Source organism: Mustela nivalis (assembly GCF_964662115.1).
Source record: "Mustela nivalis genome assembly, chromosome: 1".
NCBI classification, from domain to species: Eukaryota; Metazoa; Chordata; class Mammalia; order Carnivora; family Mustelidae; genus Mustela; species Mustela nivalis.
Window position 1 is genome coordinate 178,267,799 of NC_139020.1, and position 25,126 is coordinate 178,292,924.

Genomic DNA, 25,126 nt, shown 5'->3' on the forward strand with positions numbered 1-25,126 from the left:
TGCACGGAAATTCTTTCGCATCCCTTTGCTCTCTGTAGTTATGATGGGGTTTTTGTACACAACCTCATGGTTCAAATCTCTCCCCCAGCATCACTGTTAGAGGAAGAAATCCCAGAATGCTGGATAGGGGAAGCAAGTGGGCAGAGAATTGGAAATGAGTAGTGAAAAATAGCTAGCTACTCCTGGTAAAGAAAAATCCTTTACAGTAACAGGAATGTTTAACAGACAAAATACCTTCCAAATATGCAAATCTGTGTTTATCTCGGAGAATTCTGCAGGGAACAAATCCGTAGCATTAGCAATTACGACTTAGCTCTGAAGTTTTCTTCCCTCCCCCCGTAATGCTTATAAACATCAATATAGCTTAGAGCTTCATGTTAAACTGTTTTTCTCCTACTTCTTTTAAGAGTTATTTGTCTAACATGCTTTTATTATCCTAGATGATGTGATTTGGAAAGAAAGCATTAATTCTCTTATCAGCTCTGTTGCCTTCCCAGTTGTTCAGAGAATTGAGCTGCACTAGTAGTAGTTCACGAAGGAAGCAGCATTACGCGGAGGGCTCATCGTGCATCAGACTGAACGACTTCTAAACCGTGGCTACCCAGGCAAAGGGGATTGGCAGTTAGCATTTATGCGGCAAATGTATTGTAAGACCGTGGCAGGCAACAGAAACCAGGCACCTTCACACGCTGCCACCTCCCAGCTAGTCCCTTTGTGTCATCTAAATTTTTGAGGCACAAGGTGCCATAGCTCTTCTTTCCAATCTGCTGGTTGAATCTGGGTTCACGGACTACTGTTCCTCGGGGGAGGAGTTTTGAGAGGTAGCTGGTATTTACTATAGATAAATAATATATATTCTGTCCTCCGTTCTTCCACTGATGTCTTCCTTCCTTCCTTCCTTCCTTCATTCAAGAGAGACGGGCAGACCGACTCCCTGACTGCAGCGTGCCAGGCCCAGCCAGGTTTGGGCACCTTTGGAGCTATTTCCGACTCTTAACGTGTATCGCGTACATGATTGCGTTAGAATAATGTCAACTATAACCTTGTCAAAACAACTAGTCTGTGGGGTGTCCTTGGCATACACTGCTAATGTGTGATTATTTTCTAATGAGCTTCATGATAAATTAGATGCTGGCAGCTCATACGGGATGGCTGGGTGAGGGGATGCTTCCATCCCATACGGTCACGGACTCATTTATTCTGCACACGTCTCCTGAACACCTACTGTGTGTCACTGTGAAGGGCCAGTCTTTCCCCTTCTACCTCCTGAGTGACTTCAGAAGCTTGTCTAAACCTCACTGCTTTTTGTTACACGTGCCTCACCCAGGTGCGTCCCGCCCTCCCCTGGCCCCTCGTCTTCCCATTCAATTACCACTCAGTTCCCTTGAATCAGTGGTCTTCATCGTCTCCATCCTGTGTGTCCTTTTCTTCCCCAGCCAGCACAGAATCCATCATGTTCCATTTCTGTAGTATGCTCTGTCCTGTCTCTTTCTTGCTCCTTCCCCCTTATCCTCTCTCCCTCCACAGTTTTGGCCTTGGCGACCCGCTGGTATTGTCCCAGAAGCGAATACACACACACACACACACACACACACACACTCACACTCCTGGGGGCGCTCTCAGAACCATGCCTTGTTGGCAGCTCTGCATTCCAGACTCCATGAAGCAAGTCCTCCTGGGCTCCTCAGCCCCAGTGTGTGTGCTTTCTGATTTCTGCCATTGACCACACCGACGACACACTACTAATGCGTGTGTCTCCATACGCCAACATTCCATCCCAGTAGACGATCTAATTTTCCTTTTTACTGTCAAGGTGGGGGTCACGTGACTCATGAAACGTCCCTTCTTGAGACTCAGAATTTGCAGCATGTTTTCTTCTCTTATCATCTCCTTAGTCTGCAAAATGGAAGGAATTCTCAGTTTATTGAGCAGCTGCCATATTCCTGGCGGTGTAATCAATTACTCATATGTATACTCTGTGTGCTTCCATCGCTCATGACCCTAGTCATTCATTCAGCAAGCTTTTGGATGGTCAGTGTCCAGTATCGTTAGGGTTTAGTCAAGCAGTGATAGGATATTCTTGACCTAGGGGGAGGACATGTTTAGTCAGAATCATGATAAAATATGCCCGATCTTTGGCCAACATAAAAATAAAGTTCATCTAGAGTACTTAGGGAGAAGTATATCTCCTCTCTAAAAGTAACATTTGAGCTGGGTTTCCAAGCATTCATTGTTTATGGACCGCAATCGTAGAAAGGGGGTCTCCAGCAAGAAAAGAATAGCATATGAAGAAATACAAAAGGGAAGCAGCAAGTAATGGAGAGTAGTGTCGGGTCAGTGGAAAGGGTGGGAGGAAAGAAGTCTGGGAAGTTATACAAGGGGCCTTTCCTCCAAGCAAAGGAATTGAGATTATCCCCTGAGACCAGGGGAGTTTGGGAGGTTTGCAAGCCAGGGAGTGGCCTGATGAGATTGGCTTTTGTTTTGAAATGATAGATATGGTAGTGGCAGAAGGTCACTGAGTATTGCAGGCGAGAGGTGATGGCCATTGGATGGCCATGGGGATGAGGGAGAGAAAGGGGAAAATAAGTCTGACACACAAGACTAAGAAAGACCAGGTCGCTGTGGACAACTAAGCGTGCAAAGAGATGACAGTAACTTTGTCCTGATCAAGGAAGGGAGCAGTTTTGAGGAAAGATTGTTTAGTTTTGCACATGTTAGAAGGAATCTAAGGAATCTAATGAACTTTAAGTGGTGGGAATAACCAATAAAGAGAGAAGTAGTCAGGGATGCAATCTGGAGTAATTAGGGAATGGGGCAGGGGGCGTAAAGCAAATATACAGGGTACGGGGGAATCTTACAGAGCAGCAGTATTGAATGTGTGGTTAGTGATAGTAAAGTCACACATCCCCTGGTCTGTCTGTCACAAATGCTGCCTCCAGGGTTCTACCCCAGCCCTTCTTGCGCTGGATCTGGGTGAAGCCCTTCATTCTAATTGGCTGCAGAGCTTAGGAACTACCCTAGCCTGAAAAATGGAGAATCCACGGTACAGACAGTTGAAAGTAGGAGATAAAAACTTGGGAGACCAAAGCCTTTCAAGATGCTTACCTGAATAGGAGAAGGAGGTTGAAGGGTGGGCAAAGCAAGAGCAGACAGGTACCCTGAAAATGACTATTTTGGGTCCGAATACCTTGTATATATGTAGAGGTTACAGTGAGGGAGCCCGTAGAGAGGGGGTTAGTGTTGACGAGATGGTAGTTGGTGGGTGAGGGTCTGGGTTTAGGATTGGAGAAGGTGACCACCCTCTTAATCTCAGAAGGAAAAGAGAAAAGGGAAGAAGGATGAAGATGCTTGATGTTGGGTGGGGAATTCCCTCTTGCCTTCTCTGTCATCTTATCAAACTCAGGCTCTCTAAACCACTTGAAACCACCAACCACCCCTTCCTTCTTGAAACTCCCTTCTACCTTCTGTGTCACTCTCGAGAGCTCTGTCCCTGACCGCGCCTCTGTAGTGTAATGGACAGAGACTGGATGTCTTTGATGTTTGAATCCTTGTCTACTAGCTTCATGTGTGTATGTATATTAATACTTTCCAATCTTTGGTGTTTTCTTCTTTAAAAATGGAGGTTATATGGACCCCACAGAGTAACTGTGAGGATAGACCTTAGCACTCAGTAAATGTCTCTCTTCCTGTTTCCTAAATATAAGAATTGACTATGATTTTTCCAAGGACCTTTCCCCTCCCCTCTCAGTCTTATCCACCCCCTTTGAACTGTGGCCTCTGTACTAATGGCTCCCCACCAGCCTGTGTTTTCACTTCTGTTTCTCTCCTGAGAGCAACCTCTTCCCCTCACTTGGCTGTTCTCACAAGAGCATCATTATTCTCCCAATTACGTGGGCTAGAAATCTGAGAACCTTCATTGATGCCGGCTAAGCCCTTAGAATCAACTCCCAGCTTATCAGTTCTAGTGGCACAGTATCTCATTCATTCATTCATCTGGCATTGAATTATTTATCAAACTGCCTAGTACCCTGTTGGGTACAAAACACGATCCCTGGCTTACAGTTAAGCATTCCGAAAATTAGAATGCAGTGTACTGATTGCTTTGCAAAAGTTTAGTACAAAACTTGATGAGACCCTGTGGGAGAATGCCTACCCTTGGTGGGGAAGGTAGTCTGTAAAAGCTTCTTGGCTTGAACTGAATTTTGAGATTCAATAGGATTTAGCTCCTTAAAGATTCATGGCAGGGTACAGAGGTAGAGGGAGCCTGTGGCTACAGGTACAGAGACATTAGAGTTCCTTCTTGAGGGTGGCCATATTTTAGATAGGGAAGGAGAAGCGAGACAGAGGGTAGTGGGACAGCCAGATCATGAGGAGCTGTGTGCGTAGGCCAGTGCCGTGCAACAGAAATAAAAGAACCTTGGAAGGATTTTATGTTTTCTATTAGCCACATTTAAAAAGGTGAGAAAGAATCTGGCGTAAATTATAATAGTACTTTATTTAATCCAATCTATCCAAAATATTCCAACATATAATCAGTATTAAAAATTTATGAAAGACACATTCTACAGTCTTGTCTTGCATACTAATTCTGAAAAATCATCTCACTTTGGATGTTAAAATTTCATCAGAAATACTTGATCTGGATTTAAATTTCACAAAACTCATCATTGAATAAATAGATTAGGAGCTTCACATACCCAAGTTGTTCAACACGTACTTAAAAGTTTTCCAGTAGCGGAACCGAGGATCATTTTTAAAATTTAAATTTAAGCTAATTTGTATTAAAATTGCACATGTATTAAAAATCCAGTTCTGTTGCGCTGGACAGATTCTAAGTGCTGAATAGGCCTCATGTGGCCAGTGACGTTTTCGTGTTGCTTGGAGCAGGCCTTCAGGTGTGGGACTCCCCTCTTGAGGCCGTAGAGACCCATGGAAGCAAGAGAGGTGACAGGATCAGACGTGCTACTGTGTGGCCAGCCGAGGATATGGGTTAATTTGGAGTCACAGCGGGATGGTGGCCTGCTTCAAAGCAGAGGTGTGGAGAAGTGAGATATTACTAACATAAATAGAAGGGGCAGTGGATGGGAATTGCTAATATGGGAAATCAAAGAGAAGGAAGACCGTCAGATAATTCCCGATTTGGAATGTGAATCCCTTTCCCTGAAAACCTCCGGCTTGGGTTGGATGGAGAAGAAGTAGGTGACCCCAGTTTGAGATGAGCTCAAGGTTGTTTTAGGACATCAAGGTAGAAATGTCCAGAAGGTTGTGGGAATAGGGGTCTGCAGCTCTGGGAAGATAGATTGATTGGCAAAAATGATTTGGGAGTCACAGGATAGAGGCAGACATGAGGCGAAGGCACGGGAAGGATAAGGCCTTCGAGGGGTCAGGGGTCAGCAAACAACAGTCCTGTGTGCCAAACCCAGCTGCCTTCTATCTTACCAGAACTCAGCCACACTCATTTGTCCATTTTTATTCCTGGCTGCGTTTGTGCCCCAGCAGAAGTACTGCTCTGAGGAGTTGGGACACAGACCTTGTGGCGTACAATGTGTCACAAAAAGCAGCTTTTCGGCCCTTTTCGGAAAAAGTTTTCCGCCCTTAGCTTTAGCGTTTGGGAGCACCAAGGATGGAACTCTAGGCAAGGTGAAACATTTAAGAATGAGCAGGGGACGTTAAAGCTCATTAAAAAGTGAGAAGGAGCCACCAGATGTGTCCGCTCAGAGCAGGAAGACCCGGAGGCAGAGAGGAGAGAATTTTGTATTCGAGAGAGAAACAATATGAATGACGGTGTAGTGTGTTGTGAGAGGTCAAGTGAGGTAAGGATTGAAAAGTGTCAATTGACTTGAGCCCCTCTATGCTCATTAGCAATTGCGGTAGGATTATTTTTGGGGGAGAGGAGAGGTGGGGCAGAAGCCAGCTCCCTGTGGGCTGGGGAACCAGTGGGAGGCAGGAAGTGGAGACAGTGAGGTCCAGGGCCTTCTGTCATGGCGCTAAAAGGGAGGAGACGGCAGGAGGGAGCTGAGAGACGCTTGACGTTGAGGAGAACTGTGTTCAGGTGGGCAAGCACACCTTACAGAGGGCCAGGGAGAGGGGAGAGGGGACCACTGGGGGAGGAAGACTTCCAGGGCGATGGAGCAGGTGCTCACTGGGGGAGCGGGCAGGGGGAGGTGGGAGCGAGGTCCCACCTTTACCACCTCTGTCAGCACTGGATTCCAGCTCCATAATTGATCTCCTTGCTTGAACTCCCTGCACCGTGGGCCCTTCTATCCATATTCTAGAAGGCTCCCCTTCCCCAGCCCTGCCCCTTCCTGAGAAGGTTAAGGTTAAGGTTCTGCCTCTACTCTGCATTTTTAGGCAAGCCACTTCCCCTTGCCGGCTCCTCCCATCCTCCTCGCTGGGAGCACACCCCGCCCCAGGCCCCTCCACACCCTCCTCAGGCCTAACCTCTTCAAATACAGTAGTACTCCATTCAAATTCCCGGGCGTCACCTGCGTCTTGCCTAACCTGACCCCTAGTAGGGGCTCCATTCGGTATAGTATTTATGAAGTAGAAATGCAAGCAAAAAATCACGAGTCATTAAAATTTTAAGGCACGTTATAAATTTATTATTGAACAAGAAATAGGACTCATTGCTTTGATCCCATAATAAAAACAGTACAAATGCACATAGAACATTTTTCTCAACCGTGACGCTTTTGGCACAGGGGACTAGACGTGGGAGCTGTCTTGTGCATTGTAGCCTGGTTAGCATCCTCTCTGGTTTCCCAGGAGCACCTCTTTCCCTGCCTTGTGGCAAGCACAGGGTCTCCAGAATACTGCCAAAAGTCCTCTATGGGATATCCTTTTCCCTCCTACTTCGCATTTTTAGTAGTTGGAGCCAACAGAAATTATCCTAAAGATATAGCCTTTTTAGAAATTTTATTTATCTTTCTGTTTAAATGCAATTTAGTTAACATAGTGTATCATTAGTTTCAGGGGAGAATTCAGTGATTCATCAGTTGCATGAAACACCCAGGGGTCATTCCATCAAATACCCTCCTTACTGCCCATCTCCCAGTTACCTCATTCCCCACCCCCCCACCCACCACCCCTCCAACAACCCTTAGTTTGTTTCCTGTAGTAAAGTGTCTTTTACAGTTGGCCTAAAGATGTCTCTTATTCCAGGCAATAATAAATGGAAACCACCCATTTTTGACCAGTAAGCCCAGCAGCCAGAGGCTCTGTTCTAGCCCATCTAACAACGCATCCAGTTACAAAAATTCAAACGAATGCTCTGAGCTGATGTTTGTATCATTCAGCTCCTGTATGTTAAGACCTGAAAGTCTTAACAGGAACCACATTTCACATGCACATACTTCTCTTTTTCAGATCAGTTGTTGTTTTCTATTCTCTGATCAGCGTCATTCTGATACAAAAGTCAGAAGTCTCCCATCATCCGTATCCACCTGTTGCAAGGAAGCCAGCTTTTGGAAAAAGACCCCTTCACTTGTACAAACAGGGAGAGCTATTACACCATATTTCAACTTTTTATTTGAAGTTCGTGAATTCATGGGGAATGAGCAAAGGAAAGGCCTGGCAGACTTCGGAGGGTTGTTTTAAGGAACACTTGAGCACACCCAGCTGTAAGGCTATGAGAGCTTCCTATTCAATGGGGCGGACTCTGGTCATTCAACTCTTAGGGCGGGCATCCTCAGTGCTGTGGGTTTGGTTGTGGACGTTCTCCCATTCCTGTTCAGTCCAGCTTCCCCACTGGATAGACATGTGCTAGGCACACTAATAATTAACAAGTGGTGTCCACTGTATAAGGTATGGGTTGCTAATCCTACCTGCGGTGATTAGCGTGGACTTTTTCTAGACTTCAGCAAACCACATATACAAAGAAATGCTGCTTGAAAGCCAAATGAAGATTTGTCTTTGTGTATCCAGGCTTTCAAATGATAATCAATAGATGCTTAGAACAAGGCTGATAGGCAGTATCACCCTCTGCCCTGCTCTGCATTTTGCCTGTAAGTACAACTCGGTAAACAAGAGCTAATTCTTAACAATAACCTGGAAAGTTAATGTTGTTCTCTAAGTTGGCATTAGAAGAAATGTTGACTTTAAGGGCGTCGTATTCCTCATAGAGCTAGGAAAAAGCAGGAAAACATGCTAAAAAATAATTTAACTGACAACACAGTCCTACTTTAGGCTCGTTTTATGGTGGGAGAAGAGTGTTCTACACTTGGGAGTTTTTTAGTGGCTTCCCAAAGATCTGGGTTTTATGGGCTACTCATAATCACTGTGATTTATTGAATACCTACTACATACAAGGCACTTTACATATATTAGCTTTGCGTGCTCTAAGAGCACTATGCATTTTTCACAGTAGCACTTACCACTGTTCTAATCTCCACTTATTTATATGACTAATTGATTAATGTGTGTCTTCCCCATAAGACAGTCACCTCCATGTTGATGGATCTTATCAGTCTTTGTTCCCTATTGTTGCCCCAACACTTAATACAGGGTCCTGACACATGTTAGGTACAAAATAAATACTGCTCAGACGGGTGAGTGAATCCAAAAGCAGAATGGTATGGTTTTAGGGAAGGGGAAATGGAAAGATAGAGTGGTTGGGTGGCTTGTTGAAACCTTCAGGTTGGCAGAGTGGGAAATCACGTTCGAGTATGTCTGGTCTGGTGGCTTCTCAAACTTTAATGTGCTTGTGACTCACCTGGAGGGGGTGTGATCAAAATATAGATTGTCACAAATGAAATGGGTCTGAGAATTTGCATTTGTAACACGCTCCCTGGTGACACCCACGCTCCTCTCCATAGCACCATGCTTTGTGTAGCTGAGGCCAGTCTGTCCCACAGTTGCAGTGTAAAAGGCGTTAACTTCTTATCTGTTGGAGGCGTACGTGGTTCTCTCTGGAAAGCCTTGCCTTGAGACCGAGTGCTTGCACCTGGACTGGTCTCCTAAGGAAAGTTCTCTTCAGTAAATACACTGGCCCCATCCAACAGTTGGTTATCCATGGGCTGTGAGAATCTTAATTCAGGTATCGATATTGCTAACGGGCCCTGTTGTCTCCATAAGAAATCTCATACCTTTCTACCGACCATGGTTCTGCTCTAAAGATGTCCAGTCTCCCCACCGCTCACATTGACCACAGAGATGCCAAGTCCTTTAGAGAGTCTGAGGTCACCAGACATCAGATGGTCCCACTGTCAACTCTATAGCCATCCAATGGCCCCCACACCCAGTGTGGGAAGGGAGGCATGCATCAACAACTTGCCATTGGTGCCCACTCTACCTATCCTGGGCACCTCAGAATCTACCCTTCTCCCTGGCATGTCTATGACAGCTTTTTCCTAAATATCCTCTCTGGGTCAGCACTTCCCTTTAGCTCTTGAGAAATAGGGAGAGAAGTTGGCCTTTTCACAATTCAGAGCAGGGGGTGCAAGAACTAGGTGTTTATGGTGACCATCTGACACCACATGGGGGAGCTTATCTCTGCTAGCAGGGGCCTCTCACTCGAGTTCCGATGACGTAATCACCGAGCCCTCTGATACTCAGCCCCACCTAACCCTGGTCTCCAGCCTCTGGCTGTTGCACAGTTTCTGAGTCGACCCTTGCTAACTGTAGGATGATCCCACATTCTTCTCTTAAGGCTGACTGATGGTCTGTTCTCCACAGCCATTCAACACCAAACCTATTCATAAACTTTGTGCCTGATTGGAGCCTACCCTTCGTTCATCACGTAACATAATGTCACCATTTTTGTGTGGATGCACGATTTGAGGATTTGCATATGTTGTGTTCTAATTGTGTAGTAGTAAAAATTGAAGGGGCACTTTTAAAAAGATTTATTTTAGCTCTGTATTTTGAAACACTCTTTCAAATATGCTTTCCTTTATAGTATTCGGCTGTGCTTAATGTTCATGAAGGGTGGTTTAATGAGATGAGGACTTACAAGCTAAGGGCATCATTATATTATTGAAATAATACTGAAAGTAAATTGGCAGATACCTGTAGTTTGTCCTGAAGTCACTTATTTGAAGAGCTTGCTTTAGTTCTCTTGGCGTGGACAGACAAGGCCCAGGAATTATAGATGATGAATAAGGAATATACCACTGATGAAATTTCCTTAGAGCACACGATGTGTTTTCACATCTCTTCTATCTTTGTACATTAGGTTTTCTCCCTTTCATTGATATTTTTCATTTGTTTGGGGATGTTATTTTGCTTTTAACTCCGTAAATGGTGTATATGCCTGTGCTTTTCGATTAATCAGCCTCCCAAAGGTAATGATTAAAGTGTACAGATGTGGGAAGCCACAAATACAAAGACAGCTTACATCTCACTTTTCTTTTATATATATAAATGATTCCCATTTTGCAATACCTTAGCATCATGGTCATTGTTCCCATAAAAAATACTGTATTTTGTGAAATGATACAATTATGAGGCATTTCCCATTATGTAGACACCATGTCTTTAAATTATAGCAATTTCTTAAGATTTTAAGGCAAAATGAGCTCTTAGAAGTGTGATTAATAGCAGGGAATGAGGCTAATGCTGGGTCATCAGTGGCACTCCATTACAAAAAAGGTTGGACTAATAAAAGCATCCATCTTTTTGACCAATAAAGCATTTGAATGATATGCTTCCAGTATTTATCCTATAGTAGTTCATTGGTAACTGAGTAAACTCTGAACTTAGGTTGTAGAAAGGCAGCTGCATGTACGCGGCTGCGGAGCTGGTCCTCGATGGTGTGGGCAAAGGCAGGCCTGGGAGGGAGGCTGACGTTGGATCTGCCAGTCTGATTTTTCTGCTGTCTTCTGTAGGCTTAACAACCCATGGCACAGGAGCCCTCTTGCTTTGGGGGCCAAGAATGGAAAGTCTAGTCTGTTGATTATTTCTCTACTGCCATGTGTGTACACGGTAGGCTGTCATCATTAGGAGTGCCATACTCTGGAGTCAGGGATACAACCTAGTCCGCAGAGAGGTCTCTTAAGTCTCCTCGTGCCCAGTTCCCCAGTACGGAAGCTCGTACCACTCACTGGTGTGTTGGAAGAGGATTTTTAGGTGGTTCATAAATCATTCACCAGTTCTCATTATTGCGATTTGATGTCGAAGCAATTCCATTTTCAGTCGGTTTTAATCCTTCCGATAAAGCCAAGGAGAAAGTTTCCATTTGGTACTAGTATGTCTTTAATCTCTCTCTTCCAGTTGTAAGCTCATTATTTAACAAAGAAAGAACATGGCTCCCGCTCAGAGCCTTTGTGGACAGCAGGATCTAGCTGGAATTTAATAACATTGGTTGGGTTGTATTACATTTATTATAAATTCTTTCTCTTCTATAAAGGGATACACACTGGCTTTCCATTTGACGAAATGATACAAAGTTTCCTCTGCAATAGATTTATATGTTTGTCAAAAGTGAATACATTTTAAAAATAGCATTGGTGGAGGTTTAGAGGGAGATGGCAGAAATCATGAACATGAAAGTCGAAATGAATGTTGGAGCCTTGGATGCTGGCTCGAGTGTCCACTCAGGTGCCATGACCACTCCGAGAATCTCCACGCTTGTGGGATTTTCATCCCAGAGAAGATACGTACGTGGCAGGAACAAATCAGTCCTTGCCACACTTGGGTCCACCCAGAGTTCCTTGGGACTGTTTTCAGTTTTTGAAAGAGGTGATCACACCGGTTATTTAAAAAACTTCTTAGTAAATGGATTCTTTTATAATTATTTTATTTTATTCACTTAAAGTTATTTTATTTTGCAAATAATGCTTATAACATGGGGTCTTTGGGGAACAACATAAGTAACCTGGGTCCATTCATATGAAATTGGATGTGGATTAGGGTATTTACCAACTCAACTGAGGAGGAGGAGAAAGGCACATCATTTATCCTGTTCTTGGTAAAGAATCAGTAGAACTGTTTTTGAATATAACACATCCTCACTTGGGGTAAGGTCATGTGCCTAGGTTTAGCTGGACTTTCAAAACTCTGGGATTTATTTACAATTGGACTTGATTGAGGGAAATGGTTTCAGCTCTTTGGATTACCTTTTAGAATTGTAAACTCTCTTTATGAACTTTCTCTGGCACTCCAGTTCGTCTAGGCTCTAGGAAGAGAAAATACAGATGAAAGTCAGGAGAGCTCCCGGAAAAGACTGGAAGGGCGGGTAGGGGGTAAGGAAGATGGGGAGTAAGGACCACGGGGCACAACATTTTGCTTTTACTTCATTTCTTTCTCTCTGGTGTTTGCCTGGAGCGTCAGATAAGGCACTCGGCTTCTCTTTGTCTCCTGTTCCTCTCGGCCATGTGGAATTTGAGAACGGTTCCCAGAGCGCTGGAGGAAGAGCCTCCGTGTTAGCCTTGTTAGCCATTCTGGCATCAGTTCTGGCATCAGCGGGTCTGCATCCTCATTAATTGGTGGGAGGAGCAAGGCTGGGTTGCCTTCTCCAGGCCAGGGGAACAGCTCGACGCCCTGAGGGTTTTCTAGGGCATAAAAGGGAGAGAGGTGCCACGGTCCCTTCCTCCTGTCCTTACGGTGCTTACAGGTCCATGAGCCTGAGAAAATTTCTCCTGCTGGGGCACGGAGCACTCATTGGACATTTCTTCTTCAATCTTTGTTGAGGTTTTAGGGGCCGCGTTGGTTTGGGGAAAGGAGACTGTGGGCAGAGAGGGACTTGGGAAACAAACCACAGCACAACAAAACAAAAACACAAAAGAAAAGGCTCTTGTTACTTTGTGACTGGGACGTTCTGGTGGCAGAACAAAGATGAGATGTAGAAGGAGGCGGTGGGAGTGAGAGCAGCTAGAGAAGGTTAAGAAGTTTATAGTGGAATTGGGCTCGGTATCGGGGTGCGAGAGGGGACCCCTGAACTTTTGTTTCGTTTGTTAGACAGAGATGGAAATTCCAGTAATCCGAAGGTTACTGAAGTAATTGCCACAGTCGTCTGCAGTGTGTCTTTAGTTGTGGTTTTTTTGTTTCTTTAAATTTCATTTTCTCATTTTCAAATTTTGCTTTGGTTCTCCAGCAATGCTTTACTGTGCTGTACTGTATTTTTCTAAATACAGAACTTTAAAAAATTAATTAACTGAAAATAAATGTAAGATCTAAATACCAAACTGGTTTTCACCATGTTTTGCTTATTAAATATTAAGTAATGGAGAGATGTCATTTGCATGTATCACAATTAAATAGTTTAGTAATATTAAACAATCTGTGAAAATGGATTAAAAAGTGCTTTAATTGTCAGTTGTACACCTAAATATAGTATCTCCGATAAAGCATGGTAGCTTCCTTATAATATACAGCAGGCTGTTTTACCCATTCTTTACCCATGAAGCGAATTTTTGAAGATGAAACATTTTTTTATAACACTTCTGTTAGTGGAGACATTGACTTATTCCTTTTTCGAAGACCTCAGATTTCTTTGATAGGCCAACACACTGAACTCCTGAACGGCTCTGTGTAGCATCACCTGATTAATTTATTTATATCTTGTTTTTTAAGGGCAAAAATCATACCTGGATAGTTGGATTTTTGCAGCATCCTTGAGAAACATATTTATCTGCGTGTGGACCCAGTGTACTTAAAGGTATCTTGGAACAAGAAACTGCTCGAGGAGGAACATGGGAGCTCTCCCTCTAGGAAAAACATTTAAGATCTCAGTTGATGTTTGACCCATATATTTCATTGATAAAAGAGGAAGAGCCCAGGAAATGAATGTAGAGTTACTCAAGCATGAAAACATTCCAGTCTTTTAAAGCTGTGACCAAATCCAATCCTTAGTAGTTTAAACCATGTGGATGCTTTATTTTTATCTACAAAGCAGGAAGTAAAAAGGCATGGACTGAGCTCTGTTTGCTTCATCTGGGGGTGACCTCTTCTTTCTTAAAGGGGGCCATCCCTTTATTCTTATTACTACTATTATTATTATTATTTCTGAGTAACGTTGTCAGTAAAGAGTTAACCGGATTTCACTTGATTTGCTCTGGCCTTATATGATGATGAGTAATGCGAGGTTGGTAACAGCAAATTGTTGTTTATAAGCAAACATGGCATTGTGCAAACAAGCAGGCCTGGTCTCCAACTGGTTTGATTTCATGGTGGTCAGCAGCTGATCTGTGTTACATACAACCTTTCTGCCTCTCTAAATGTCAGGAGAATGACTGTTTGTTTATCTTGCCTTCTTTGCAGCTGTTTACTCTGTAATGCATTTACCTCGACCTTGATTCCCGAAGAGTGGCCCCGTTCTCCTCCCTACCCTGTTTACACTCGTCCTGCCCCTGGTGTCACCTATGAAATCTGTTGATTATTCCACCTGGTTAATGTTAAATTGCTCTTGTAAGGTGATGTGTTTGTTCATAAACACAAATGCTGGGCCCCTTGTTTACTGTACCCATGGCAGCAATCCTTATTAAACAAATATCGCTTTGTTTGCGGGGTGCGAGCAGCAGTTGATCCTGCAAGGTCTGTTTAAAAAACACACACACATTTAAAAAAAAAAAAACACAAAACTTAAATACGAGAATTTTGATAAAGAAAGAAAAAGGGGAACTTGTCCCTGGAATGTGGTTGAAACAGACCTAGGTTTGCTTTTCTTATCTTTTGCTTGGATGAAGGGGCTGGAGAGATTAGCAAGTTGTTTGGTTTTTCTAAGAGATTTCCTTAGTGTAATGATATCTATGCAGTTGTTTGCTTTTTTCAGAAGGGAGAGAGCTCTCCTGAAAGGCGACTAGCTTAGCAATAGAACATCAGATGGCTAGAAAACTCTTTGTGGAGCAAACAAGGACTTAGAAGGTGTAGGAGAAAAAGTCTAGTGCTATGAACAAGGAAGTCACCTTCAAAAGGTACAACCCTTGGATTTTATGTTATTGTGTGTGTGTATCCTGTGTTGTTGTGTGGGCTCCCTATGTTCTGTGTGATGGGGGTACTCGCTCAAGTTTGAAAAGGGAAGATTAACTTTGAGTTTAATGTATTGTGAATCGATTCTCTGTGATATGTACAGAGACGTCCTAAGTGGGAAGAGACCATATAGTGAACATACGTGCTATGCTTTTACAAGCTCGTGTCTTAATTTTTACCTGGTATTCTCACCTGTCTCATTTTAAAATGAGTTTTATGCCTTGTATCCTTTCTAATTAAGGAAAGGAGACATAGTGTCTCTTTGTTCAGTTTGATGTGTGTGACTCTTGTCCCTTGGTCACCGGGAGGGAGTCACAGTAGATAAGACCAAACATTAGCCTGTCCTTTGTCATGTTTTGCAAACAGCAGAGAAAACAGCTTACATCATCTTTGTTTTTTGTTTTTAATTATTGTTTGTTGCTGTTTCTGAATTTGTGTTGTGTTTCAATACTGGGCAGGGCCTGCTAGCATTTGCTGTAAATTACAAGGATGAAATACAGACTGGGGTGAGGGTAGAAGCGGGGGTCATGACCTTCAAGAAATTGTGGTCTTTCATATCAAGAGAAAAGCCTGTTAATCTGTCTGTAAGGGCAACTTTTTCGGTGGGGGGGGGGCGGGGGGGGGAGATACATGTATGCATACCGAAGTTTTTGAAGGATAAAATTAAATAATTGTCCCTTGGACACAATGGAGACGTGCCAGCGCAGACCGCTGATAGCTTGCATTCACTGAGCTGCCATGATGCTCTGAACATATTGTTCGCTTTGGCCACTAGAGCGGTTAGGGGCTGGAGGCAAAAGCCGGAGGTACGTGAAGTGTGTCATCATGCACAGCAACCACTAATTGATGTTAGGAACCTGGCCCCATATATATGAAACTCTATAATATATGGAAATGGGAAAAAAAAAAATCTGATCTGGTTGTCGATCACTTTATTCTACGGGGCTCTGTGTGACAATTCAGTTGTTTGAATGTTCCAATGATTCAGGTTTGGCAGGCCTTGTGAATTCTCCAACTTAAACTTTGTTGTGTTCTGTAAAAAATGCATTTTGATTCAGCTCCCTAGAACCCCCCGGCCCAGTCATACCCTGAGCTGCTGAGGCTTCCGTGTAGCAAAGCAAACAGCCTAGCCCAGGATTGGCAAGCTCCTTTCTGGTCTCTGTTTAATTATTTGAGCTCGTGTGGTTGAATGTGCCAGGGAGTGGCTATGCATTCTCCTTTGTACTTCAGTTTCCTAGAGCAGCTTCCCTCCAAGTTTCATAGTTTTTGCTCACAGTGGCTACGATGACAGTGCTCAAACTCCTGTCTGCGGGGAGGGAAGGAAAACATGACCAACAGCAGCTGAAATTCTGAAAATACAGACATTTGTAACTTTTAAGGGGTGGGTGTTTTTACCGGCGCCTATTGATGACTTCCGAACACCGTGGAAGTTTGCTAAGGCAGGCTGTTCGCGTGAGACACGCACGTTTGCTCCGAACAACCTTGCTGCCTTGGTGTTGGAATTCGGAACTTCTTTCTCTCTGGAAACGTAAAATCTCTTGTCTTTACAATGAAAGCCTGGTAGAGAAGGGAAATCATGTTTTTATTAGGAACATTATTTTATTACCACCCTGTTCCTCTAACTGTTGTGAGTCATGCGTTACAGGGAAAATTAAACATCCGGCTCTCTACCTTTTTCCATTCCAGCTGAACTGGAAATTAACTGTGAACCGTGGTTTTTCACTGATGGGTTATCTTTACATTTTCAGGGATTGGGACAGTCCTACTCCCGTTATGGCGTGAAATGATTTAATAGCATACGTTCATTTCTCCGTTTCAGAAATCCACAATGATTAGTCCTTCCAAGTGAAGTACAGGACATAGAGTATTTTAAAGGTAGGACCATCATGGTGGTGGGCAGCAGAAGCCCTTGATCTCATTTGATTGGGAGTTTGGACTGGGACTTTTCTGTCATTTAATCATTTAGCTAAAAATTCAGCAGTTAGGGATAAGTTCCTACTATAGCAGTCCCCTTATAGCCACAGTTTTGCTTTGTGGATTCTGTTACCCGTGGATTGGGAAGCAGATGATCCTCCTTCCAAAGTATTGTCAGAACACCTGTCGTTCACCTCACTTAAGCTCATCAGTAAGACATTTTGTCATCTCACATCATCTCGCAAAGCAGAAAGGTGACTACAGCATAATAAGACATTGCAAGAGAGGGCTAGAGATCACATTCACATAACTTCTCTTACACTAGATTATAATAATTGTTCTAGTTTATTATATTGTATCTAGTTGTGTGTGTATGTATGTGTGTGTGTGTGTGTATAAAATTATATCTCGTTTATCCCAGGGTCCTGGGATTCAGTTCCACATCTGTCTCCTTGCTCAGCTAGGAGCCTGCCTCTCCCTCTGCTTGTGCTGTCTCTCTCTCTCAAAACAAACAAACAAACAAACAAAAACATAGTGTTTGTAGGATTCAGTACTGTCTGCAATTTCAGGCATCCACTGGGGGTCTGGGAACATATTCCCCATGAATAAGAGGAGTTACTGTGTGTGCAAGGTGTGCCTAAAAGTAAAAGTAAAGTTCAAAATAAAGGGTTTTTTGTTTTGGTTTAGTTTGTTTTTTGGGGGGGCGAGGGGGGGTGGCTTTTTTTAATTGTTACTAAAGAAATGGAGTTAGGCCAGGAAGGAGATCATTTTACTCTGAATGCCTCTTTGTCCATTTACTTCATAAACAGAGGGTACCTCTAGGTTGATTGATAAACACAAACTAGTTCTTAGTTCTTTTTTCTCCTCCTTTGAACTATAAAGGTAAGAGAGCTACCGTATGATATTATTAACAACAAACCTAATTATCCTCTCAGACTTCTCCCCAACTGAGGACGCTGCTTCACGGAGCACCCAAAGCCGTAGGTTCTCCCCCTCAGGCTGTCTGAGATGTATCCAGGATCTCCTCACCTCTATCCCTTCCTTTCCAGCCCCGAGCCCTGCTTTTCCTGCAGGAGTAGCTCCGTGAGGACACATGTACCACGGCTTTCCAGGAGGGGTGCTCCAAGACCTGGTTCTCTCTCTACTGAGAGGCCCACCCCGATACTTCCATGACATCCTCAACCTCTGCTGACCTCAGATTTGGGACGATTCCAATTTTGCCCTTCTCTCCCATATGGCTATGTACATAGCCTTTAAAAACAAATGAACAAATAAACAAACATATTTTGGACTATTCCATTGCTCCTCAACTTTTTCTTCCTAAGTGCTAAATGGAATTCCAGATTTTTAAAGATAGATCTCGATATCTCCAGTGCACGATAAAGTTGATAATACATAAATCATTTTTAACAACAGGTAATATGCATAATTTATGGTGTTACAGTGCTATCTTTTTGATATTTATGATGGATAATGCTCAGTTTTTGCCCTCATATTACTGCTTTAAATTATACCACAAGAAAATTAATGAGAAAGTAGATTTATGGGTTTCATTTGTTTGTCAATTCGGAAATTAATTGGGTGTTAATTTTAGCCGTCCCTCATCAGACCAGGACTTCAGTCTGTGTGCATTACTTTGCATTCATTGTAGCTTACCTCCCATTTACTGTGGGTCACTAGCTTTGCATACATTAAAATAGCCCTCCGGCTCATTCCCTTGATTACTTTTTGAACTGCCATGCATTAGAAAATTTACGCCTTTCTGTTATAATTATGAAAATTTGGTATTGGAAGATGGTGCTTTCGTAACTCAGCACACCGACTTCGCTTCCTAAATGTGGCCCTTGGATGGTTTTTCCATGGAAGGGGACCCCTGCCATCGGGGGCGGTGGATAGGCAGACAGTGGTGTCTGATCACAACTTGTGGGAGTGATGTCAGATGTGAAAATGCTCAGTGTTACTTTGTTTTTCTTGTTGTTTCTCCCTCCACCTTTGAGAGTATGCCTTGGAATCTCCACCCAGTGGCAATGATTCTACATCTTGGGGCGCTTCCTTCCTGCCCTGGCTTCACCTGCTCCTTTAACCCCTCAGTTTCACTTGTAATCCCTCCAGCAGCCCTTCCTCTGTTCTCTGGCACCTAGTGCATCTTGCCAGGTGAAGGGCGAGCACTTGCAAAGCTTGTGCCATGTGCTAGGAACTGCGAAGTCTCCATGGTCAAAGCCGGCCTTACTTTGGGGATGCTTTCTGTTCTTGAGTCCCTATTTTGAGTGGGAGGAACTCCTGCAAGAAGATGGAGAGCAAGGCCCTGGGTTCATGTCCTAGGCCACCCTGCTGTTTGCCTGTGGCAGGGAGGAATCCCCTTAGCTGCACTGTGCTCCTTTGAACTCCTTTATGTGTATTATGTTGCCACGTCGACCTTTTGCACATTTAAAGGGAAACCGTTCATTTATCTGATGAAACCCAGAAGTAAATGTATGCTTCATATCTTAATGCGCACAAGTTTTTCTTCTTTCCTGAATCACATGAACATGATCAATGTGGACTTTGAATCATCATGATGTGACATGCGTCCTTCTTGGGAACTAGAGCTAGCCTGACTCCCACCTTTATTTTTGTCCTGCCTGTAGACTCTGCACAGAGTCTAACTGATGATGAAGTAGGCACGCCTCTTGCTTAGTAATTCCACAATACAGAAAGTCACATGCTCGCCCCATTCTTGGAGTCGCTGTCTTCCTCCTTCCTCCTGCCATCCCTCGGTCCTCCCTCCCACCCTTCTTCCCTTTCTCTGTCCCTCCCATCCCTGTGTGCTTCCTTTCTTCTTTCCTCTTACCCCCCTCCCGCCCTCCCCTCCCCCCAACTCCAAGAGCTTCTGTTATCTCTTCAAAATACCTCCCATTTCCTTCTTTCCTGGTACTGGATAAACAATGAGAAAATGATCTCTGCTTTGGGCTGGGGGAGGACCACGTCATCACCGTCATCACCGTCATCATTTTCCTACAAGTGATTTCACCGTTAACTTCTCTTCTCTTCTTCCCATAGAAGTAGAAATATATTTTACAAAACGGTGTTTAGTTAAATTTACACATCCTTTCATGAACAGACCAAGTTCTTTAAGGGCATTTATTCTGCTTCATATAAATAATTGATCAGCCAAGTTAATTTACTTCTGCCTGACTTGGTCAACCTTAATTAACTGCCCTGGAATCAAGACTGAACTTTTTGTTAGCTTAAAATCTTTCACAAGCATGATAACAAGGGCTTTATTTTCCTTAAATTTTCAGCATCAACACTGTAACCAAGGAAATAATCATAATAATAAAGCATTGCTTTAATTTACTATAAATACATTGGCCTGGACATTATGAATTTTCCAGAATACTTCCAGGGTATGCTTTGTTGGCAGCGACAATAAATAAGCAGGCTAAACTCAGTTCTTATCCTTTTCTACAAGTTCCTTCAGCACAAAAATCGATCTTCGGAAATCAGTAGCTCTGTCACGCTTCCAAGCAAGACCAGAAGTGGGCCATTTTGGCTTCCTTCCGCTTTCTGACATCCACGTGATTGTGGCCTCGGCCTTCACAGGGGTGTGTTGAACGGGTCGTATGTGACTTAAACAAAACCCGCTCATTCAGAGAAGAAGGGCAAGAAGCCAGAGGAAGATTTGTGTTTATTTTCAGAAGGCTTGTTAGTGGGGAGGGCTGGTCGCCTTCTCCAGGAGCCATGCCTTCATATCCACATACTCTGGCTGATGGCGTATCGTTTCTTGCTCTCGATTTGCTGTGGAGCAGGGCAGTTCATTGGTTATAAGGAGTCCTAGAGGGAAGTGGAGGTTATACAAACTGAGTGTCTATGACAAGCTCCTGCTAAGAAAAGAAGGTACAGTGTTCGATGTCAGAAAATGCACATGCCTCTCGAATACACTGACCTGCTCTCACATGATTCTCAAATTGTAAAACTCAATAGAAAAAGACAAATAGAGGTGTTTGCTAAAGAATGCGGACACTTTCATCTTCGTATTTTTAGATGCTTTTGTTTGTCTACCACCTTGGTACTATCTTTCCTGGAATTACTTAGTTTTTTTTCACTCACTTACTAATGGACCACCTTGCTGAGGACTTTGCAAATGGGAAATTCTCTGTCATTCATAGAATGGACAGGTTGATGTCTGAAACAGGCAAGGATGATGGCCGTATCTATTCCTTAACCTATGGAGCTTTGGTTTTCTTATCTGTAAAATGGGATAAATTTCACCTGCCTCCTCTCTTTGATGGACTTGTTATGAGTTTGAAAAGTACCTCAGAGAGCCTTGTAGTTTGTGGAGTGTTGTACAGACATAAAGCCTTATTAAATGGCTTGGAACATTCCATAGAAAGAAATATTGCCAGCCCAGATATTGTTAGAAATGTTCTTAGACATCGACACTCCTAATTTTTCACATGTGCTTTTCAAAAAGCTGTTTTCTCCTGATTGGTGTGGGAGATTATGGGAAATTTTAAATCTTGCAACCTACATACTACTGTTAGCACTTGACTAATTAAGGACATCCTCAGACCAAAATAATCCTTTATGCAATTTCGGTCCCAATGCCTGCACTCTCACAGACCCGATTCGCAAGCCAAGCTGCTTGGCGAGATGCCTGCAGAACTTCTCCTGGAGGACTTGGCAGTCTTCTTGGAACTGCGTAGAGCAAAACCTTATCAAATTGTGGATTGGAGATCGTCCTTACTCCACCCACCACCACGGTGTCAAACCCAGGAAACAGAAGCAGGGCCAGTCTCTTAGACACCTGCTCTGAGGTCAGGCATCCCAATGCTTGCAGGCTGGGAAAAGCAGCATTCTTTCATTCTTCCCTATAGCTCTGAGGACAGGATATGTGGCTAACTAGGCCCCCTTCTGAGGGCAGGTAAATATCTCATGTGCAAGCCATGTTTTTATCTTTTGGGGGTTTGTTTGCTGATGTGAGTAGGCTATCCAGAAAGTTTTAAAAAAGAAAAGTGTTTTTGTTTTCTCTTTAGGTATGCTTGTGACATACCTAAGAATTGAGTGTGGTTTTTTGTTAACTATGCTAGGACAACCATTCTCTCCCTCAAATACCTAAACACCACCTTTTCCTCCATTTCTGTACGAATGGGCAGGTTTGTGAAACAGAAACATTGGGGGGAAAAGTCCCCTCAATTTCACAAATTAATTCCTTTTTGGCAACAAACGAGGTACTTGTATTGCCTGGTTCTTCTATCTTAGAGAAAGTTTTAGTTGTGTTTTTGATAGGTTTTATACTCTGTAGACAGTAAGGATATAAAGGCAGTTTTTAAGTGATTCTAATTCTGGGAAAATCTGATTTCAAGAAAAGAGTGTGAATCAGCTGTTGCTTCTGAGTTTGTTTTCTACCTGTCAACAACAACAAAAAATGCCATTCTTAATCCCCTTCAGAATTGGATTAACTTTAAACATAAGTCTTCTGGGTTTATAAAGGTTGTACTTAAGTTGGATCATACAGGGCACTGAAAGGAAAGGAAGAAAGATGTGAATTTTTCTGCTTTTAATTTTCCATTAGGCTTTTGTGGAAGTCGGTAGAAAAGGGACTTGAACCAACTTCCAGCAAGAGGGCAGCCTCCTCTAAAGATATCCCAAGTGTTTCAATTTCCCTGTTGTCACATATTGCAGAGGTGGGTGGGGGGGTCCGTAATGCAGATTGCACATGTCTTTCCACGATGCACGAGTATTTGTTACAAGTTTTCAGCCCTTTGATCTGAGATCGGTGTTTCACGTTGAGGTTTTAATATTCAGACATTTCTCAGCTTTGATATTGGAACTGTCAGGTCCTTTAGTGACTATTGCTTTTCCTGTTCAAAGCTCTCATTTGTGAATTTGGAGTATGACCCTGCCATTACACTGTTTGCTCCCTACTACACCTCAGCTGTAAGAAAACACATGGTTAAGAACGTTGACATCCAGCTGCACTTGTTCAAATCCTGATTGCACCACTACTAATGATTTATGCTGGGCAAATTAAAATGGTCCTCATGGGGGCCTAGTTTTCTCATCTGCATACTGGAGATACCAGTGGCATTCAGAATTAAACTGGGAAATATACGTAAATCACCGGCTGGTGGGCTTGGTACGGCACTGGTAACACTTGGTATTAGTAAATATGATCTTTCTTTTGTCATAACCAGATGCATTTACTGAGAGCTGAATTGTGGGTCATGCTTTTGTACGTTGAAAGTAGCTGGGCAGAACATGAAATATATTTACATGTATGTAGGTGATATCCTTCAGCTGCACATCTTGCACTGTACATATAGACATACATACATACTTACAAACACCTACACATATATGTTTTTTATTAGACACTTCATAATTTTGCATTCAGACCTTTCCTTTGGTCTGCCTGAGGCCAGATTTTTCTCCAAAATAAATATAAGATGTCCCAGACCTTTCAGGCCTTAAAACAAACTAGAGGTTAGTAATTCGGCATGAGAAAATCCCCTAACTTTGAATAGGATTTCTTAGGACAGTTTTAACCATAGGACAAAGATCAGAGTCTGAATTTTTTTAGCTCCTGAAAAGTGGGGTGGGGGGTGGGGATTCTTTTTTTTTTTTCTTTCTTTCTAAGTGTGGCTGATCTCATTGGAATCACCAATTTTGAAGACTTCTCAGTACCGGAATCATTCTGGGGAGTACAAATCTTTAAATGCTCTTGTCTTTTTGACCGTGAGGGTGTTCGGCTCAAATGATCTCAGGGCCCTCCCGGTGGTGTGTGTCCTGTCTTGATAGCGTGGAGCTGGAGACTTTCTCTCTAGGCGTGTACCACCCCAACGCAGAGCCTGCACACACTGAAATTGAGTGTTACACCTAATACACTACACACAACTTACTCTTTTTTTTTTAAGATTTTATTTATTTATTTGACAGAGAGAGATCACAAGTAGGCAGAGAGGCAGGCAGAGAGAGAGGAGGAAGCAGGCTCCCTGCTGAGCAGAGAGCCCAATGCAGGACTCGATCCCAGGACCCTGAGATCATGACCTGAGCCGAAGGCAGCAGATTAACCCACTGAGCCACCGAGGCGCCCCAACTTACTCCTTTTTGAGAAAAACTCCAGATAGTTAACCATAAATCCCGAGTTCCCCTGAAAGTATTTTTCTCCAAGGGGAAACAGCTTCTTGAAAGGACCACTACGAACTCTTGAAGCTGCCCCGACCCCTCCGTCCTCAGACACTAAGGGACTAGCCCACGACCCAGGGCCAAGAGTGTATGAAAGAAAAGGACAACTGTTTACAGAGTCTGGCAACACGGAAGGCAGGGCCCTTCTCCTTCTGTCCAACAACTGTTTTAACAGCTGCTTTTCTCTCTCTCCCCTGCTCCCTCCTGAAAATCCCTCTATCAGGTTTTTGAGTCATGATGCAAGAATCTGGGACTGAGACAAAAAGTAACGGTTCAGCCATCCAGAACGGGTCGAGCGGCGGCAACCACTTGCTCCAGTGCGGGAGTCTTCGCGAAGGACGGTCCAACGGGGAGACGCCAGCCGCGGACGCGGGGGCCGCCGAGCTCGTGCACGTGCAGCAGCAGCAGCAGGTACTGTGGCCGCTGGGCTGCGCGGGATGCGGGGGACCGCGGGGCTGGCGCTCCCGCTCGCCCTTTGCACTCGTCCCCGTGCAAGTGGTGGAGGCTCAGGTGGCGGGCTGGCCGCCTGTCAGAAACAGCTAGCGCGGGGTGGTGGCCCTCGGAAACTAGTGCTCAAGCCCTCAGGGAGCCGAGACTCTTGGAAGCTACTCCCCCTGCCCCCGCCCCCTGTCTTGGGGAGCAGTTGTTAAAGATGAGCTTGAGCGCACCTCTTCCCAGGCCCCACCGTGGCAGCCTGAAGCTGAACTATTTGGGATAAAAAACGAATTGCAAAAATGGTTCCCTATGCTTGAGTTAAAAAGTCATACTCATAAACGGGCTTACTGAGAGTGGTGAAGCAGGACACCAAAGGAGGGATGGTGGATGAAAGGAACAGGGGATGGAAGAGGGAGTGGAAGCCAACAGTAGAAGCAAAGGGGCAGGAGTGGGTATGCAGCAGGCATAGCATCCACAGCACAGGCTTCAGTGTAAGAAGTGGCCTCCTGCTGCCTGGAGGAACTTCGGGATACGGACCACTGGCCTATGTGTCTTGTGTACAAACGGCAGCTGGTATGGGGCTAAGTCCTCTTAACGTTTTACATTAGTTCTTATTGGTGGTTCCCCCAAAGGCATGTAAACTGGGACATACTCATTCTCCTTATGTTCTCCAAGTCATGTCACTGGGTACCCTTGAGGGACGGAT

General features: G+C 43.8%; 1 protein-coding gene and 1 long non-coding RNA gene across 33 annotated transcripts in view; one reads left to right on the forward strand and one right to left on the reverse strand.

The window, feature by feature from the left end:
• Positions 1 to 25,126, forward strand: part of FOXP1 (forkhead box P1) — a 495,436-nt gene that overhangs the window by 238,092 nt on the left and 232,218 nt on the right. For 24 of the 32 annotated variants that reach the window (XM_082698650.1, XM_082698622.1, XM_082698634.1 and 21 more), the window contains one exon: positions 24,209 to 24,396. In XM_082698650.1, coding sequence (XP_082554776.1) covers positions 24,220 to 24,396 — 177 coding nt within the window. In that variant the 5' untranslated portion in view covers positions 24,209 to 24,219. Of the gene's footprint in view, positions 1 to 14,705; positions 14,850 to 16,170; positions 16,286 to 16,723; positions 16,780 to 24,208; positions 24,397 to 25,126 lie in introns of those variants that run through there. The other 8 variants (XM_082698649.1, XM_082698621.1, XM_082698630.1 and 5 more) reach the window with 4 other exon arrangements.
• Positions 9,842 to 13,645, reverse strand: LOC309849634. The gene is made up of 2 exons (XR_014303802.1): positions 13,524 to 13,645; positions 9,842 to 12,112 (listed from the first exon to the last, which is right to left on the reverse strand). It is a non-coding gene; the product is annotated as an uncharacterized lncRNA (long non-coding RNA).